The sequence below is a fragment of the Camelina sativa genome, chromosome 15 (genome assembly GCF_030686135.1).
Source record: "Camelina sativa cultivar CO46 ecotype springtype chromosome 15, ASM3068613v1".
Taxonomy (NCBI): domain Eukaryota; kingdom Viridiplantae; phylum Streptophyta; class Magnoliopsida; order Brassicales; family Brassicaceae; genus Camelina; species Camelina sativa.
In genome coordinates, this window is record NC_141894.1 from 30,625,937 (window position 1) to 30,644,908 (window position 18,972).

Genomic DNA, 18,972 nt, shown 5'->3' on the forward strand with positions numbered 1-18,972 from the left:
CTGTGACAGAGAGAATCTGAATTTGCGAATTTTATTAAGGAACATAAAATGTATGTACAGAGATGGGTAACGGTCCTGAGGTAATTAAAACTACAAAAAGAAAAAGAGAAAAAAAAAAAAACCCAAAAGTTCAAAGAAGAAGAGCCTCCATTTATATGTATACATATATATCACTACAACATCACCATCATCGCTCCTCTTTTCCTTTCTTTCTTTCCGCCACAACAGCTTTTTTACAGCCAGAAGTTAACTATCAACCCGCCGGAGTTTCACCCGAGAAATTAGAGTTATAAGAAGACGGTAAAAAGAAAACCTAGGAAGAAGAAGATGATGAAGAAGAAAAGAATCTATATGACCTAATTTTCTGGAGCTAACATCCAAATAACCAATTTCCTGCGTTGGTTATTCGCCCAAGGAAGCAAAATTTTTCTTTTACCTTATGCATTTTTTTGTTGCTGTCAACTAGTAAAACCAACAAAAGACTATACAGATAGATAAAGTGAGAGAAGGAGAGGTGACTTCATAACTTTATGTTCAGGCCTGAGAGATCATCCATTGGTATTCCAAGCTCCATGATATCGAAATCTTCTTCGTCATCCATGTTAAACCATGAACTAATATCACCTGGTTGCGTATCAAAATCTCCCAAGCCATCTGGTATTTGTAACTGAGATAAGTCTAGAATTGGCTCTGTCTCCTCCAGTGCCTCCAAGTTATTATACTCGCTGTTTGCTTCATTCGGTTTTGGTAATAATGGTTTGGGTTGCTCCGGGACCCTAACAGATGGAGATATCTGAGTTGTTTTCTGCTTTGGTTTTGCCTTCGTTTTTCTTTCACCCTTAGCATTGGACAGCGAAGGCCGGCCAATCTTATTGGTTCCTCCACTTCTAGACGAAGCCTGCCCTTTCCCATCTCTGTCCCTGTCGCTTCTCTTCCCCTTTATACTACTTGAGAGTTGTGTCCCGGTACCAACATCATCAAGCAGCAACTCTCTCTTCTTGACCCTATTGGACCATGCTGTATCTTCTTTTCCCGTCGCTTGTTCTAATAAAGCATTTTCAGATGGTAGAACATAACTGGCATAGTTCTCCGAGTTCTGCCCAGTGCGTGCCAAAGAAGAGCTTGGCTGTGAGCCCATGGGTGCTGTCAGGGAAAGAAAGAGAGATACAAATTAGCTGAGAGAACATGGATTTAAAAGAGCTTTCCTTATTTTTATACAGACAATAGATCGTACTTGAAGTCGACGGATTACACTCCTTATCCATGAGAGTATCTTCGGCTGTTGCCAACCTGGCAATGAACATATCCTTAATTTCAGGCTCACTGAAGCAGCTTTTGCCCGTCTTTTCGAATTGATGGCATCGTTCAAGTGTCCTTCTAACAAAAGCCGATGCAGCCTGCTTTGAAATCCTGTTATTGGAATTCTTCCCACCAGCGTTGTGATGACGCCGACTAGCCTGTAAAAGAACGAAATAGAGTTATCAACAAATAACTCAGAATAAGTTGGAATTACTAAGGATGCAAAACAAAGATGAAAATGACCCGACTTTAAGAAAATTCAGTTTACCTTGCTCTTTTCATATGCCATCTCGATGAGCTTATCATAACCAATCTGATCAAGCTCCCTATGGAAAAGGAAAAAAAAAATACAGATGAAAAACCGTCAGATCATAATTCAGATCCACAATAGCCCTAAAAAGCAGAGTAAGGGAAAATTCATACTTTTCCTGAAGTTCTTTCATCTCTATGGCAGGCTTTAATAGCCTATCCACCATCTTTTTCTTCTTGGAACCCTAAGAAAAATAACATAGAGACCATCAAACGGTGTCTAGAGAAAGTAACATGGGACACAAGGATATTGCTTTTGTCCTATTACAAGGGATCCTAAAGAAACATCAGAATGCTTCTTAAGTGCTTAATAACTCTCAAAGGAGACGATATGAATGAATATAACATAAATAAAGACCTCCTTGCAGATAGCCTCCTCCAACTTTTTAATTTCGTCAGCAATCCCTTCATCCTCCACGTTTGAGATACTAGGCTGTAGCCGCAAGAAATTCAGTTAGAGCCAAAATTACATAGCAGTAATAGGTTTCTAAGTAACTAAGATAGACTGTATACCATTGGTTCCAAGGATATTCCAATCGATCGGGCTTCCAGATATATCTTTTCATCTATCCCCAATTTATCATATTCAATGTCTAAGAAGTCAATGGGTGAATTATCTGGAAATTTGCCATTGCAGTGGTGGGCTGACTTATTAACACCCTTGAACAAAATTGCAGACTCATCATCTTCTGATTCATCAAGTTCCAGCCTTTCATTGTTCTTAAACCCATTGAACTCCATATTATTCAAAACACTGAATTCTGAGTCATCGTCATGATCATGCATGGTCCCAAATCCATTAACTTGTAAATCTTCATTTCCACCCACCGAGTCCTCAGAAATCAAAGCTGATAGCAGTCTCTGGTAAAGTGGAGAAGCCTTGGAATCCACCCTGCTAGTTGCAAATTCCTCAGGACATACACGGCTATCAAAGTCAGAGGATGTCAAAACGGGCGGAGGATCCATGGAGGAAATTTCTCCCTGAAAGAAAAGGTTTAATAAACATTACATTATTGACTATCTTCAATGTGTTGACATGATTAGTTCCATAGCATTGCAAATATTGCTATCAAATAACATATGAAAACAATTCCAACAGACACTTGACACAATTATTCTACTTCTTTGGGATTTCCTCCTTTCCCTTTACATTTACGAAAGTGGGGGTGCAGATAGATACCTAGGCAGCAATGCACAGTGAGATTTTTGATACTCTTGTCCAACTATAAATACAAACCCTAATTTTCCCTGTAGCACATTCCTAACCAACTACACTTGTGCCCAAAAAAAAAAAAAACAGAAAAATAACTAGACTATTACTTCAGGAGACCCAACAAAGATATATCTGTCAACTCAAATCCTTCACTATGAGATCTGAAAATGAAGTAAAAGGTATCACCTGTTGTTTCATGAAATTGATATGATCATCAGATATATAGCAAAAGTAGCGGTCCATTTGCTTCCAGAAAGAGTTGGGAAAATTATGAGCTGCATCAACAACAAGATAATTAATCCAGAAACAAAAACTGAGTACACATCATAAGAGTGACCAAGGAAAAAACATTTTACCAAAATTTACAGCTGAGTTGACAGCCGCTAGTAGCTCCTCACGGCCATCATCTGAGCCGACTAAGAAATGTAACCAATCCATGAATAAAGGAATCAATTAATAAATAATTCCATCCAAAAGAGCAATTCTTATTAAACTGAACTTGTTTTACCATGAAAATCTAGTGTTGGAGCATTTGTTGCCGTGGCTCTCTGGCGTTTGTAAGCCTTACGATCAGATAGTTTCCTAGTGGGTGGACGACCCACCTTACTGCACAGAACTCATAAAGAAATCTATGAGATAAACACCATGGAGTCCAACAATCATACAAGAAAGAAATTTAAGAGTACGTGAATGATAAGAATGATCTCTACCTTTCACTCTTGTCAAAAATAGGTCTTGCACTGCGAAGATGTTTCGCTGTTCCAACATTCTTAAGTTTATCTACTCCCATTGGGTTAAGAGACCTAGTTGAAGAAAAGCCACGGCCTGTCCTTCCTTGCCTTCTCACACCATCCCCATTCTCTTCACCAGCGGCAGGCTTGTTACTTTTTCTTGATTGTAAAGCAGGGATGGACACTCTAGGAATATTCTGTGCAGCTTTCCCATCAACCTCATCAGACTGTTTACCCTTGTCTTTAGACTTGATCTCAGGGGGGCCAGATTCTTCACTTTCTGATAAGGCTGCTGGGGAGAAGCTGCTTTCACCTTTTAGTTTCAATTGAGGTGAAGCAGCTGGTGAGCGTTTATGCAATCCAAACCCAGTTTCGCTACAACCAGCATCTGATATATTATCAGAATAGGGAACTTCAGCCTTACTAGAAACAATGGGCACTAAATTTGTCCTTCTTGCTACCCGAGATATCTTTTGTGGTCTTTGACTGGCCCACTGAGTGACAGGTGGTGATGAAGACCGATTTGATGTCATACGCTTGCGATGTGTAACCCCTGACAATGTTGGAGGCTTATTCGTACAGCCAGAGATATCCCATTCAATTGGGGACGGAGTGTTATGGAGCCCTGGAGACAGTTTTGGTGGTAGTCCCGATCCTGACCTAGGCCCACGAACTGAAGCATTTGTTTTTGTATTTGCAACCAGACTTGAAGAATTGAACTCATCATGAATGTTTGACCTTCAATGAATTAAATAGAGTAATAAGCACATTGAACAATGAGCAGAAACAACAGTGGCGATCGGCAAGATGATACGGTGAACTGAAATCTTATGACCAAAGTACATGTAATTGATAGAAATTTTCAAAAAGTATCATCATGATTATAATACATACTTGTTGACGCCCCTGAGATTCACCCTTTCTTTATCTGATCCAATGGAGCGTTCTCTCTTCTCATTGTACAAAGAGTTATGATCAGAATCAACCCTCGGCAGTGGAGAATGCCCAACCAGGCTCGTCTGCTGAGAGAGGTTATCAGATCTTCCATACCCATTAGCTCCATTACCAGCCGATTGCCTACAAAAATAATTCAAACAGGAGATTTTACCCAACAGAATAACCATCAAAGGAGACAGAATCCAATTGATCGACAGGAGGCGAGAAAATAAAGAAGAAGCAAAACAATACTGATGGTGGATCTACAGCATATTCTGAACCCTTGAAAATCTACAGAAATCATCAGGTCAATTCTTCAGTCAACAAAATTACAAGTAGAATTGTGGAAATAAAATGAACCGGAGATACTGATGGTGGAAGCACAAACCACACTCATGCATCTCCAACATACATAAGTTATTTAGAGCGTAAAGAGTCATCAATCCAGCACATACTTCTATAAGGTCACTAAGTCAGATAAAAGCATGTAAATGAAGAACAATCAATAGAATGTTGTGACATACCAGTTTTGATTTTATTTGACGATAAACTCAAAAAGGTGGATAGCAAAAGAAATGTAGTGCAATTATGAGGTCTTCAAAATAAAGTTTGCAAGCTAAGTACATGTAAGCTAAGTAATTTAAAAACACACATCAAGGCGACACTCAATACACAAGGCTAATAAATATCAGCGTTGGACCTTGTATGTTAACTGCACAAAAATCTACCACGTACATACAACAGGTCATACCTTAACATGTTTGAGTCACCATTCAATCTCGACCGGGAGTCGCCCGTTGATTTCTGTTGTATGCCCTGCTTCAAGTCTCGGTAACCATCAACCACTTTTGACGCTGAGTTAGGATGACAGTCCACATTAATAGATGAGCGTTTTTTCTTCATTCTTGACTTTTCCCAACCCTCAATACTAATTGAAGTTCGATCTTCACCCTGAACTGCATTATTATTTGCTACCCTCATTATTTCTTTATCTCTGTCTACAGCCGGTGACTGTCGAACAATAGAATTGCTTCGAACATCCATCTGAAACAAAATATAGATATTAAGTTTCCTTGAAGCTATAGTGACGCACTTACTAGTTATCTGAGAATTGAAAATACAATCAGACGCAAAGTTCAATAAACTTTTATCAAAACTTAAAAAGAAATAAGAGTTAGTTTCATACTATCAAATATATTCAGGCCACAACAGTATTGTGATAATACAACAGGCTTATAAGCAAAAATAGTTGAGGGCCAATTAGATATAAGAAGACAAATGCAATAACATATGATTCCTTGATGTAACACTTTAACTGCATGCAATCCGACATTGTATTTATATAATACTACTTTTGGTACCAAAAATTGCCTTTATGACAAAGCTTCTATATCGTATTTAAAACTACAAATTGCAACCACGATAATCTATCACAAATTCAAAATTGAATTGCTGCAAACAAAAAGACTGTGTTATAGCATATAAAGCTTATTTGTTCAGGCATGAAGCAAGATAACAACTCCGTACGGCTGATGCAGAAACGGATGTAATTTAAAAAATCAGGAATTACCATGGAAGTACGTGTTCGTTTATTTGGAACACCACTTTTAGGTCGTTCGTCCAACTTTTGGTCAGGCTCAAAACCACCAGCCAGGGTCTGACCCTGAATTCCCATTTTACCAAGGCCTGGTCCTGATACCAAGCGATCAGTAGAAAATCCTTCTGGTCGAGACCTCTTCTTTGTATGTACACTTGGGAAAAACTTGTTAAATACAGAGGAAGCTTCATTGAAAATTTTTACGCGCTCCCTGTGACCACAAAAAAAAGAAAAAAATGAGCCAAAAGAGCACCTCAAACAGAACTAACGAACTTGTGGTAGTTAAACTACCTGGCCTTCACATTGTTTTCACGCAGACCAGCCTTGAATCTTTTAATCTCTTCTGGTATAGGAGATGGAATTAATTTCCCTTTCAAAGATCCACTAGGAGACTCATCTTCTTGTATTCCAAGAGCAATACTCACATGCCGCTTAAAGTCACCTTGACGAATAGATTTATGATCCGCGGCAACCACCTTAGGATCAAAACGCAAACACTGAAAGAAATTTGTTACATCGGTTTGTGCTATTGGTGAAGTGGTCCTCAACATGTTTGGATGAGACGGGACGGGATGTTCCATGGACTCGCGAAAGCTACTAGATCTTTCCATCTGTGCGGCAAAGTTAGATCTGTATAGAGGCCTATCTAGCCCACCAGAAGAATAATCAAACTTCCCAGGTGCTGACATTCCCTCAGCTCCAGAAAGTCTTATGGTTTATAATAAACACAAAACACACAGTGGAGCATGACAAGCTGTAGCACATAAAAATGCTGATTTCTCAGCTCTTAACTAATTGACTTAAGATGCACCTGCCATGTGACAACGGGAAATAATACATTAGTGTAATAAGTCTTTTCCATGAGAACGGCATTTGTACAATTACTTGCAAGACAAACAAATCCCAAGATATTTTATGTAGAACTTAAGCATGAAAATAAGCGAGAACCTGAAGTGAAACATTTGATTTACACTGCCCAACACTTGAAAATAAAAAGAAAAAACAAAGACCAAATTCTAATATCTTTACACACAAACACAGGAATCCCTTTACGTGGTTTCAGACTAATCTGGTTTCTTCATACAGTGACAGTTATTGCATAAATTTGGGTTTGTAAGCAAAAGTTATTCATTATGATCTTTAGACAGAAGCTACCACAACCATGTTCAAATGAAAAAGATTATTCAAAGATACTGCAACTAATCTGCCCCAACCTAAGAACTAAAAAAAACCAAGGGAATGCATTAAGAGATATAAAAAAATGCAAAACGTCCAGTAAAATTCGAAAACAAACTAGCAAGAACAGAGATGTTATTTTCAAATCATTCTAAACTCACTTCCAGAAACAATCCTTTCACTTACAGAGAATCCAGGAGACCTGTGTTGGAAAAACACCTCCAAGTTTCACTTCGTTGAGCACCGGACAGAATTAGACAACCAAACTCACCAATCCAATAAATAAACCCTGAGGAAATTTGAAAAGCACAATCCTTTAGTTGCCTTCATCACAAATGATCTGCATTGTCTATTAATCACAAAAAAATCATCCCCCCAACTTTGAAACAAATTTAACTTCCACGCTTATCTACAAATACGAACTAATCCTCTTCCTCTCCAAAGATTGTTACTTTCACCATAATCTAACTTCATTACCACAAAAGCAGCAAAACTAATCAACATTGAACTAAGAATTATCAATCCCTGTATTAAACAGGAAACCCTAGGGGAGAACTGAATCAAACATAAAACAACTAAGCAAAATCTTAATAAGCAGCGTAATCAACAATTCGATACTATCAATAAAACCCTAATAACCCAGATCAAAGTTCAAAGATTGAAACAGCCCGTACCTCTGAATCAAAAACCGCGGCAAAGGGCACACACAAAAAAAAAAAACTCAAATCCCCGATAACAAAAATCAAAGATTTTGAGGATTAAGATTGTTTCCACGAGTTCATCAACAAAGAAAAAAAGGGAAGAAGAAGCTCCAAAATCGAAATTAAGCAACGCCTTGTGCAACAGCCATGAGAGGAAGGGATCGAAGCGAAAACCAAAGGCGCTTCGGTTCGGTTCGTTGTTAGTTTTTGATCGGCGATGAAACTAGAACTACTGAAATTACCATCTTACCCACGTTTAACCCCTCAGAAATACATACCCCCTCCAAGGTGAAATTAGGGGTAATTTAGTAAAATTCAAAACGAGCCGGCTCGTAGAAGCTATGGGCCTCTCTGGCTAATATTGTACTGTTTACAAATTTTATCTAAAATATCTCATTAAGTCTTGATGACTTGCTAATCATTATTAACATGAGATGTAATTTATTTTAAATTATGATGATAAAAAAGGTACTAAATTACATGTGGTAAGATGACTATGAGCTCATTAGAGCATTTTCATTCATTACATCATTTAAATATAGAGAGGATTTGCCAAGTATTACAATTCTATCAATGGGACAAAATATACTAATATTAACTATAATGATTGTATAATGAATTAGGTTTTTTATAGTTGACAACTTGACATATGTTACATTTCAGATTATTCAAATTTCGAATAGAATGAATGAAAAGAAATAGTTAATTATGGTTAAAAGAATAATTTAGAAACACCAAAAATAATTTAGAAGAAAACATTTGAGAACAGTTCTTTCTCTTTTTCTTTCAATATTACTCCTGAAAATAATTAGAATCAATACATTTATTTAACATATACTTGAGTGATTTGAAAATCTACTTTTAAATCCCCTCTTATTGAGGATTGTACTTTTAATGATTTTAAGAGATTTAAGTGTTTTTTTTTGTCAACCGAACATTAAATTAGAAGGTAACTCCAAGGTTGATTGCCCAAACTGGAGGGAAAGAATTTACAAAGGTAGATGCAGAAATTAACAATCTCGAAGAGCGGGCAGACAATCATCCCGTACATTGGACGTACGCGGGATCCTCAAAAGCAAAAATGATGGAAATGATGAGCGAAGTAAGCTAAACTCATCCAACAGATTGGAAAAAGCAGCGCCTTGTGCAACAACCATGAGAGGAAGGGATCAAAGCGAAAACCAAATAATTACTGAAACCTTAGATTCCCCTCCGATTAGCACTTCGATTTCAGACAAAAAAAAGCTTTCTTTCTCCTCTGCTTTGTTGACACCTGAGATTTGATTCAATTCAACCATGTGGTGGAGTCGGGTGACTTATGGTAAGACCTCAACTAAAAGGCTGAAGCCCAATAAAAGCCCATTTACTACTATTTCACTATATTTTGTCTCTGCTTTTAAAGTACCGAATTGAACTTAATTGACGCTAGTTACTAATTACGAAATTTGGATTATGATCTACTAGATCTCTTTTGCTTAGTTAAACAACATACTACCTCAAATGTTGTTAGGAAATTTTCTTTCATATATATTAACATATGTACTTAGGGATGTATTGAAACTAGTATTTTGGAAGATTTGAGTTTTTTTTTTCTTTTAAGTAGTATGTTATTCAACTTGAGATTTTAAATTCTCTTATCAAACTAGTATGGTACCATGTTATTGAACTTGAAGTTTATGTAAAGTCTCTTCGTAAACTCCATTTTATTGAACTTGAGATTTCATATTGATTTAACATTCTCTGTTTTTAAGTTACATATTCATGCTTTTCTATAATCATTCTTCAATCGTTTGTGAAAATCATATTTATCTCCAAATGAGAACACATATGCATCATGACATCATCCGCCATCACCTTGAATTCATTTTCTGAACTTGAAAAAGCATTGATCGTAATCCTAGTTGGTTTCTTTGTCGCTCTTGATACATTTTTCTTCTTCTTCTGAAATCTAAATTTTCTTTATTTCTTTTCCTAAAATCATCAAAAAGGTTAAGAAAATAAATAAATAAACAATTCCAACAAAATATCCTAAAAACTTATTAATCTCTCAAATCCCAAATTTTCCAAATACCACAATGATCTAACGATCGATGTTAATAAGCATTTATCTCATTTTTTACCATTTGAGATTAATAAGTTGGAAAATTTATTCAACTAAAATTTTGAAAAACTGAACAAATTACAAAGAACAATTGTTCAGCTCATTTATCCACCATATCGCATATGAAAAGCTGAATATATATTTTTTTTTTTTCAACTCTTCACCTACATACAACCATTTGTACCCAACGTTTGACCAAAATCAAAAGAGTAAAATTTTTACAATGACAAACTCATAAACAATTTTTGTTTGATAAAGCATTGAAAACGATTAAGAAGCTTCATGGCTTAAGAAATGATAATAACAATTTTCAAAAAAAAAAAAATCTATTTTTTTCAGAAAAACTTGGTTTGCTTATAAGAATTTTGGTTTGATTCGGAAGTCCATTATAGACTTGACTTATGAAAACACTAAAGAAAAATAGAATTAGAAACTTATAACTTATTCAAAGGCATATGATATGCTTCTCGAATTTCTCAGTCACCTCTTTATTTGCATCTTCATCCACCTCTTTGGTTGCTGCCTCACTCACATCATCTTCCTTTTTGACTTGATGATGTTGTGAGAAAGAGAAGCCTAGGTATCATTGGAATACTTAATGGAGGAAGTGTTACTCGAGAAAGAGAAATCCCTGAAGACAACATTGAAAAGCTTGTTAAATCCTAAATTTCTAGGAATGAGAATGAAGATCCAAGCATAGCCATGGAGAAAAAACTCAAAAAACAGAATTAGAGAAGAAAAGTTTGAAGATGAGTAACAAAGAGCACATAAAAATGTTGAGAAAGATGATGATGCAAAATGCTTAGGTATGATCAATCGCAAATGAAAAAGGAAGAGAAGATTAAAAAAAGAGACCAAGTTTTCTCAATGAAATAGAAAAACAAAAATGTTATGTGAGAATGATAGTCAAGATGATGATGTAAACTGTTGAGGTATGAACAATCACAAAAGAAGAAAAAATAAAAGATTAAAACGGAGACCAACTAATTAACAATATTCAACTTTTCATCTGCGATATAATGGATAAATGAGCTGAACAATTTTTCTTTGTAATTTGTTCAGTTTTCAAATTTTTAAGTTGAATAAATTTTCCAACTATTCATCTCAAATGGTAAAGAATGAGATGAATGCTTATAAACATCGACCGTTAGATCATTGTGGTATTTGGGAAATTTGGGATTTTGAGAGATTGAGTGAGTTTTTAGGATATTTTTTGGAATTGTTTATTTATTTATCTTTTAACTTTTTTTTGATGATTTTGGGAGATTTTTAGGAAAAGAAATAAAGAGAAAATTTAGATTTCAGAAGAAGAAGAAAATGTATCAAGAGCGACAAAGAAACCAACTAGGATTGAGATCAATGCTTCTTCAAGTTCAGAAATGAATTCAAGGTGATGGCGGATGATGTCATGATGCATATGTGTTCTCATTTGGAGATAAATATGATTTTCACAAACGATTGAAGAGTGATGATAGAAAAGCATGAATATGTAACTTAAAAATAGAGAATGTTAAAATCAATATGAAATCTCAAGTTCAATAAAATGGAGTTTACAAAGAGACTTTACATAAAATTCAAGTTCAATAACATGGTGTTTGATAAGAGAATCTAAAATCTCAAGTTGAATAACATACTACTTAAAAGAAAAAAAAAACTCAAATCTTCCAAAATACTAGTTTTAATACATCCCTAAGTACATATGTTAATACATATGAAAGAATTTCCTAAATTATATAAATATAAATATGTAAATATTTTTTATGATATAAAGATACAATATTTGACAATGTTATTGTGTATCTCCTAGATCCTTCATGAAGAAAGGACTTAAAAAGAGGATCACCATTCAAAACTCCTACATTTTTTCTCTAGAACACTAACACTTCATTAACAGCTTGATTGGTTGTGGTTTTAGTCTTACAAATCCACAACAATTATGCTTTACATATATACTAGATGAATACCCACACTATGCGCGGGCTTATGGTTTACCGTTTTCTAAACAATTTTGCTATTAATTTGTTTTTTTTGACGTAGAGTTTATCTATTTTTTAATTGTGGAAATCTTGAAAAATATAATTTTGACTTTGATTTTTAATACTTCAAATATGTTTTTTTCATTTCGCAATTGAATTATTAGATACATGCATGAACAACTTTGTTTTGAGAGCTTAAACATTCTACAATTCTTGTCTAAAACTTCTAAAAATATATTCCAAATGAAAGCTTGATCTAAGGATGCATATTTTGTAATAAAGAGTTTTTTAGCTTTTCAGTTATATACTATGAAATACTAACATTTTAATTTTTCAAGATTGCAGCTTGGTTAGCTCTTTAATAGATATAATTAAGATAGACATCTTCCTTTCATGTTATCTCTTCAATTTCTTGAATATAACTCTAAAGTTTTTTTTAATAAGAATTTCATTTAATTTTCTTTTTGACAACTTCTAAATATTAGAATATGAAACCTCTTCCTCTTTGTCTCTGTATTTTGCTAAACCAACTAACTACAATTTTATTTAATAATAGTGAACAAAACTCCAATCTTCTTCAAAAAAAACTTTAGGGACAAACTTTCATGAATTTCTCTACATTATTAACAAATATCTCTATCACTGCTGCAACTCTTCAAACTATTGACAAATTGAAACTCCTAAACCATATATCCATAGATTCATGGTTTACGCCAAGAGTAAAAAGTGGCTTTTTGATTCAATCCCGATGTCCTTTTTGTCTTTTGGTGATGCATCTACTTTCTTGGGACATGTTATAAGCCTCACTAAATTTTTTTATGTAAATATTGAAACTGTTTTTGTGATATAAAAAAAGAATAAAATACATGAATAGGTCTCTTTGCTTTTAATGAGGATAGACAGGTGGCACTCTCTCCACTGCTGATGTGTCACTCAGATGGAGAGAGTTGGCCATCTTTCATAATATAGATTTCAAGTCTACACACTTCTGTTTTTTTTTTCCTTTTTTTTCGTCGAAAAGTGAATTATATTGATGAATTAATAAAGTAACATACATTTGATGAATTAGCCAAACAGGTGGTCTAAAACATTCAAAATAAAAGGTACAATTAAGACATCCATATTTTGCTAATAGGTGTCTACTATATTACAACATCGCTTAGTAAAAACAAACTGAACAGAATGGAATCTTGACTGCCACCATCTTATGTCTTGGATGATTAAAAGCTACAACCATAAATTTTAGGCTGAGGAAAATTGATAGATATTTTTTTGCTTAAGTTTTATTTAAAAACAAATTGATAAGAAACCTAAGCTTAAAACTTATAAGTTATTTGATTATAAAACCTTAGCTTGACAACAACACTTGCAAATAGAATGATTGAGAACATGTTTTCTTCTTAAGTTTTTCTCTATGTGTGAAGAATTTTAGACTACTTTTTTCAAATGAAATGTCTGAATTTTGGAGTAGTCTTTATCTTCCATAAGGTTTGATATACAGAGATGACAAAGGGGCAAGTATGAGAACAAGTTAAGGATATGCCACAAAGTGATCAATCAGCTCTTGAAAGTGAGAATGCCAAGAATTAATTCAAGAGATGCAACACAATTGGTGAATGATGAAACTTTGCGATTCACAACTGGGTACAATATATACAATGGTGGAAATCAAGATTTGATGAAGTTCAATTTTGTTGGATTGGAAGACAACAAAATAAACCAACAAATTATCTATCAAAGTCTCCAATGCTAATATTTCATAGCTAAATTCTTGTACCAGTTTCAATTACAAAGGTTTTACATTCAAACTATTGTAATTTAGTTATCAATTAATCAGTATATCGATGTTCAAAAAAATCAAATCTTAAATCAAGGCATTGGAACATGACTCGTTCGAGGCAATATATGGAGGGATTTTGCGATGAGATTGCAATGAATTTATGGAATACTAATAGGTAAATGTGAACATTAATTTATTGTTATGTCAAAAACTCAAAGATGATTTTATTTGTTATGTCAAAATAAAAATTAAGTTTAAGATGGTGTGTTTACATGTTTTAGTGTTTATATTTTTTTATTTATCAATATAGACAAAAAAAATACAAATCTACAATATACACATAATACTTACCACATGTTTTCATATTATAATAGTCACAATTGTATTTACCAATCATGCTTTCACTTAATCCTACTGCCTAAATTCTACAGGTATAGACAAATTTTTACAGCCGAAATCCTAAACAACTATAACTATAGTATTCAAACAAACAAATTGTACAGAAAAACAAATGTGGTTGTTTATAAAGAGAATTCTTAAATCTTGTTTGTAAAGAAGTAAAAAAAACCCTCGTAACCAAAAATAAAAAAAAAGTAAGAGAAATGAATCCGATATCTTGGATAATAAGAGCGTAGACAAAAAAAAAAAGAGGGATGCTCTTGGTCCACCTTGTTTGCCATGGGACTATGGTGGGGATGGAAGTGGCGGTGTGGTAATGTTTTTGGTATGATTGGAAAATGCAGAGATCGAATAAAGTTTGTCAAGGAATTGGCAAAAGAGGTTAGTCAAGCACATCAAACGCATTATCCGATAGAGGTCAGGAGGTCACGGGTTGAGCAAATGATCTCCTGGCGGACTCCGGCTGTCGGACGGTTCAAGATCAATACGGATGGTGCTTCACACGGTAATCTTGGCCTGGCTACAGCAGCAGGTGTGGTGAGGGATCATACGGGTCGGTGGTGTGGTGGTTTTGCACTGAACATTGGCATCTGCTCGGCTACTCTAGCGGAACTGTGGGGGGTATATTATGGCCTTCACTTTGCATGGGAGAAGCAGCTTTGGGACTTGGAGGTGGAAGTGGATTCTAAGGTAGTGGTTGACTTCTTAACCGCGGGGATTAGCGGGACGCATCCCCTATCTTTCCTGGTATTCTTATGCCATGGCTTACTTCGTCGGGACTAGACAGTCCAAATTTTATATGTGTATAGAGAGGCGAACCGTCTTGCAGATGGGCTAGCTTCCTATGCGTTTACTTTGCCGCTAGGTTTTCACAGTTTTGAGTCTAGTCCGCCTATTGTGGACTCCATTGTTGAGGAGGATGTTAGAGGAACTACGTTTCCCAGACAGACCCGTTTGTAATTCATTTTATAGTTGTTGAATAAAATACAGGGAGGTTCTTTGTCTCCCTGTTTCCTACCAAAGAAAAAAAAAAAAAAAAAAAAAACATTAAAGAAGAAGAAGGTCAATATGCTAATACAAAAAGTGTTTTTTTTGGATGTTGCTAATAATAATAAAAACTTAAGTAGCAACAACCACTGGCGGGAAGAAACGGTTGGAAACTGCTACTAGGGAAATGACGGTACAAGAAAATTACATGAACGCCGATTCTCTGGGCAGATGCAAAATAAATACAAAAAAAAAAAGAAACAGCTGCGGAAAAAAGAAGGCAGAGAGGTTTCTCGACATCTTCTCTTCTCTCTGCAACCACGATTATGACTGTACATTGATAAAAAAAAAAAAAAGAAAGAAAAAAAATGTTGAATGCATCAAGAAAAATAGTTACAGAAGATTTGCTTTGTTAGAATAAACGATGTCTGGATTGAAATCAGCAGCTTTGGTGTCTCGAGAATTCGAAAATCATTGTTGGGAACCATCATCACCGGTTGAGAGTTTTGCATAATCAATTGCAGAGTCACCTGAGTATTGTAGTCAGATTAATAATGCACGGAAAGTTCAAATCGAAGCATAATGTTTTCGGTAATGGTTTAGTACGTAGCCCGAGGTGAGGAGTCGGGAGGACCATTTAAAATGGTTAATAATAACAAGACTTACTTCGGGTAGACTCAGTTGATGAGCGTGGTGGCGAAATGCCTCCTTTGATATCTACATTCATATTTCCACCAAACTATGAGAAAGGTAAAGCTAAAATGACGCAAATCCGCGAAAGTAATGAAAAAACAAACAGTTGTTGCACCTAAAGAATGGCGAGAACCACGGACAGCATCAAAGTTTCTGTATGTATAGCCCACGAAATTAATATTTTGAGGGGTTATGCTCACCTACAAGCAACAAGCACAGGTTCGTTAGATCGATAAGTACGGAGCAAGATCCTCAGTATCTGTGAAACGTGATAAGATTTTACTGAGAATTGTAGTACCTTCCATGACGGTCCAGATCCTGTTCTTGCTGGTTTTGGACAATCGACCTAAGGAAAGAATCAGGATATGATATCACTGAGAAAGAGCATAGGAACTTTTTAATCCTTGAGATGGCAGATTTTTACCTCATCGAATTTCATAAAATTCTGGGTATCAAGTTCTCCATTGACCACTGGCTTAAAAGCTGCATCCATCTCATAGAGTTTGTCCCATTCGACGTCTTTGAACCAAGGATGAGCCTAAATGTGTATTGCTTTGTCAAAAAGGATGTAACAGAAAGAGAGAAGACTGAACAGTCTTTGTTACTATATTATACATACTTTAATTTGTTCGGCTCCGGCTCCATGAGAACCAAGCCTATGCTCAGAATCACAAAGCAACCTACAAATGAGATCTCTTGCTTCAGGTGTCAACCTTGCCTCCTCGGGGAATATTAAATGATTTCTCCAGCTCACAATCTAAATCCATCAAATGTCAATTTATATTAGAGAGAAAAGAAGGTGTGACGATCCTAAGAGAAACAGAGCCAACATTGAAAGCTTCGACCATCTTAAACTCTCATCTTAGCATCAACAAGCAAGTTCAAAATGATGTAAGAGCAAAGTGGAAAGCACTGTAAATTTAGCAACAAAATGACCTTTCTACATGTTGTTACGGAGTCATCTGAGTAAAATGGTGGATAACCAACGAGCATCTCATACATAATGGCCCCCAAAGACCACCTGCACTCAAATGAATGCATATGAGTCGATGAGATATAGGTTATGTTAACGTAGAATAACCCAACTGACATAAAAAATCATGGAGGAAGAGTCATATGGAGAATAAATCTATAGGACATGTTCGGTGACCCACCAGTCACATTCTACACCGTATCCCTTCTTCAGCAACACTTCAGGTGCAATATAATCTGGCGTACCTACCGTAGAATATGCCTGTTTCAACACAAAAGCCAGAGGATTTCGACATAAACCCCAAACGAACATTTAAAAGCATACCCCCAACGGAGAAATTTTAACGCATACCTCAGATGTGATATGAATAAAAGACTGTAAAAAAAAAAAAGGCATGAAACAGAGGTTAATACTATACCAATTTTCTACGATTTATCTGCCAATGCTGCAGCTGTTCCAAAGGGCTCTTCCAACGCCTTCCACGACGTCCTATTGGGCAGTTCTCATCACCATCGATTGATTCATTTATATTCTCATCATTCAAAGGTTCATTTACGTTCATAGCCGAAATATTTCTACAATCGAGAGGCTTACAAAGACCAAAATCTGATAGCTTCATATGACCATACTTGTCCAACAGAAGATTGTCTGGTTTTATATCCCTGCAAAAGATCTACCTCAATGTAAATACACACAATATAACGCTGCATTCAGCATAATTAGACCAGTAAGAAGTAGACTAACCTGTGAACATAATTATGCTTATGTATCGACTCAATAGCCAAAACACTTTGGGCAATGTAAAACCGAGCCACGGTTTCAGTCAAAGTCTCTTCCCTCATAAGCAAAGTCATCACGTCACCACCAGACAGATACTCCATGATAAGGTACAAATATTCTGGATCTTGGAACGAATAATAAAGCTTCACAATACAGTCACTAGCAACTTCTGCTAGCAAGTTCCTTTCTGCTCTAACATGTTCAACCTACAGTATTTAGAACAATCAACCAAAAGGATATCCTAGACTTAAAGCCCAATTCTTTTAATGCATAAATGTAAAATAAAGAGAAAGAATGAGACAATTGTAAGACTGACTCACTTGCCCTCTACTAAGCATTTCAGACTTCTTCAGCTTCTTCATGGCATAAATGTTGCCTGTCTTTTTCTCACGGCATAGTCTTACCTAAGAAGGATACCACATTTACAAATACTTAAAACTGAATAACACCGAATGTTCAAAGTTGGTAAATCCAAAAAGACTAACCTCACCGAAAGCTCCTCTACCAATAATACTGAGAAGATCGAAATCATCAACACAAAGCCTGTTCCTCATTAATCTAGTATACTCTGTCTCTTTCCTCTGCAAATCCTCCAGCAGCTCGAGCTGTTCCTTTTCTGATACATCTAAAGATGCTATCTTTTGTTCTAGCACCAAACGCCTGAAAAAAATCAAAAGAAAACAAAACAACTTCCATTGATACTGTGGAAGAAACAGTTGTATATACACATCTCTGGATCAAAACCATTACAGCTCCTAAACCAACACCATTGAATGCAGCACATAACTTTTTCTTCTCACAGGAATATCAACAAACAAACAGATGATGATATGCAAACAAATTACACCAAACATTAACCTTTCTCTACGTTGTTGAATATGTCTCATGCGCTTATTGTAATGGTCTTCAATATACTTCTTGGCTGCAGCAACTTTCTCCAATGTCGAATTTGAAACCAACCCTTCATCCTCAAAATTCTCCTCAGCCTCCGCCGTCACATTCACCACCACCTCCTCGTCTTGATTCTCCATTTTTTTCTTTTTGTGTGGTTTCTCTCCCAAGAAAAGAAAAGAAAAGAAGAAAAAAAAAAAAAAAAACAATTCTTTTGGGCTCTCTCTAAATCTCTCGTCCTCTCTCGGTCAATTGTGAGAACAATATGATTGCGAGAACGAAAACAAGTCTCTTCTTCTCCATCGATCAAATGGCAAATTTACAAGTTTGGATTTTGCAATTCAGAGAAAAAAGGAATCAGAAATTATTACCTGGAAATTTTGTTTTTACTATTTTTGCTATTTTTAGGAAAAAAAGAAAGATTAAAAAT

General features: G+C 35.5%; 2 protein-coding genes across 6 annotated transcripts; both read right to left on the bottom strand.

Moving 5' to 3' along the window:
• Positions 1-12: 12 nt before the first annotated feature.
• On the bottom strand, positions 13-8,357 carry LOC104748928 (uncharacterized). Its single transcript, XM_087488247.1, has 16 exons — positions 7,936-8,357; positions 7,448-7,550; positions 6,377-6,896; positions 6,059-6,296; positions 5,240-5,532; positions 4,447-4,629; positions 3,532-4,290; positions 3,330-3,427; positions 3,178-3,237; positions 3,008-3,096; positions 2,122-2,589; positions 1,967-2,041; positions 1,723-1,793; positions 1,568-1,625; positions 1,235-1,457; positions 13-1,143 (listed from the first exon to the last, which is right to left on the bottom strand). Exons 3-16 carry the CDS (start codon positions 6,772-6,774, stop codon positions 521-523), a joined length of 3,636 nt encoding a protein of 1,211 aa, XP_087344373.1. The 5' UTR covers positions 6,775-6,896; positions 7,448-7,550; positions 7,936-8,357; the 3' UTR covers positions 13-520.
• A 5,957-nt stretch (positions 8,358-14,314) lies between these two features.
• Positions 14,315-18,885, bottom strand: LOC104767145 (uncharacterized). Of its 5 annotated transcripts, none has more exons than XM_087488927.1 (15): positions 18,510-18,885; positions 18,137-18,311; positions 17,972-18,055; positions 17,616-17,857; positions 17,290-17,533; positions 17,053-17,132; positions 16,835-16,919; positions 16,583-16,655; positions 16,323-16,436; positions 16,197-16,244; positions 16,014-16,098; positions 15,872-15,922; positions 15,603-15,735; positions 15,414-15,517; positions 14,315-15,232 (listed from the first exon to the last, which is right to left on the bottom strand). In XM_087488927.1, the coding sequence occupies exons 1-9, from the start codon at positions 18,680-18,682 to the stop codon at positions 16,393-16,395; spliced, it is 1,200 nt and encodes a 399-aa protein (XP_087345053.1). In that variant the 5' UTR covers positions 18,683-18,885; the 3' UTR covers positions 14,315-15,232; positions 15,414-15,517; positions 15,603-15,735; positions 15,872-15,922; positions 16,014-16,098; positions 16,197-16,244; positions 16,323-16,392. The 5 variants fall into 5 exon arrangements, with proteins under 5 accessions (XP_087345053.1, XP_087345052.1, XP_087345051.1 ...); XM_087488926.1 differs by having other exon boundaries at positions 16,518-16,655; XM_087488925.1 differs by having other exon boundaries at positions 15,353-15,517; positions 16,518-16,655.
• Positions 18,886-18,972: the final 87 nt, after the last annotated feature.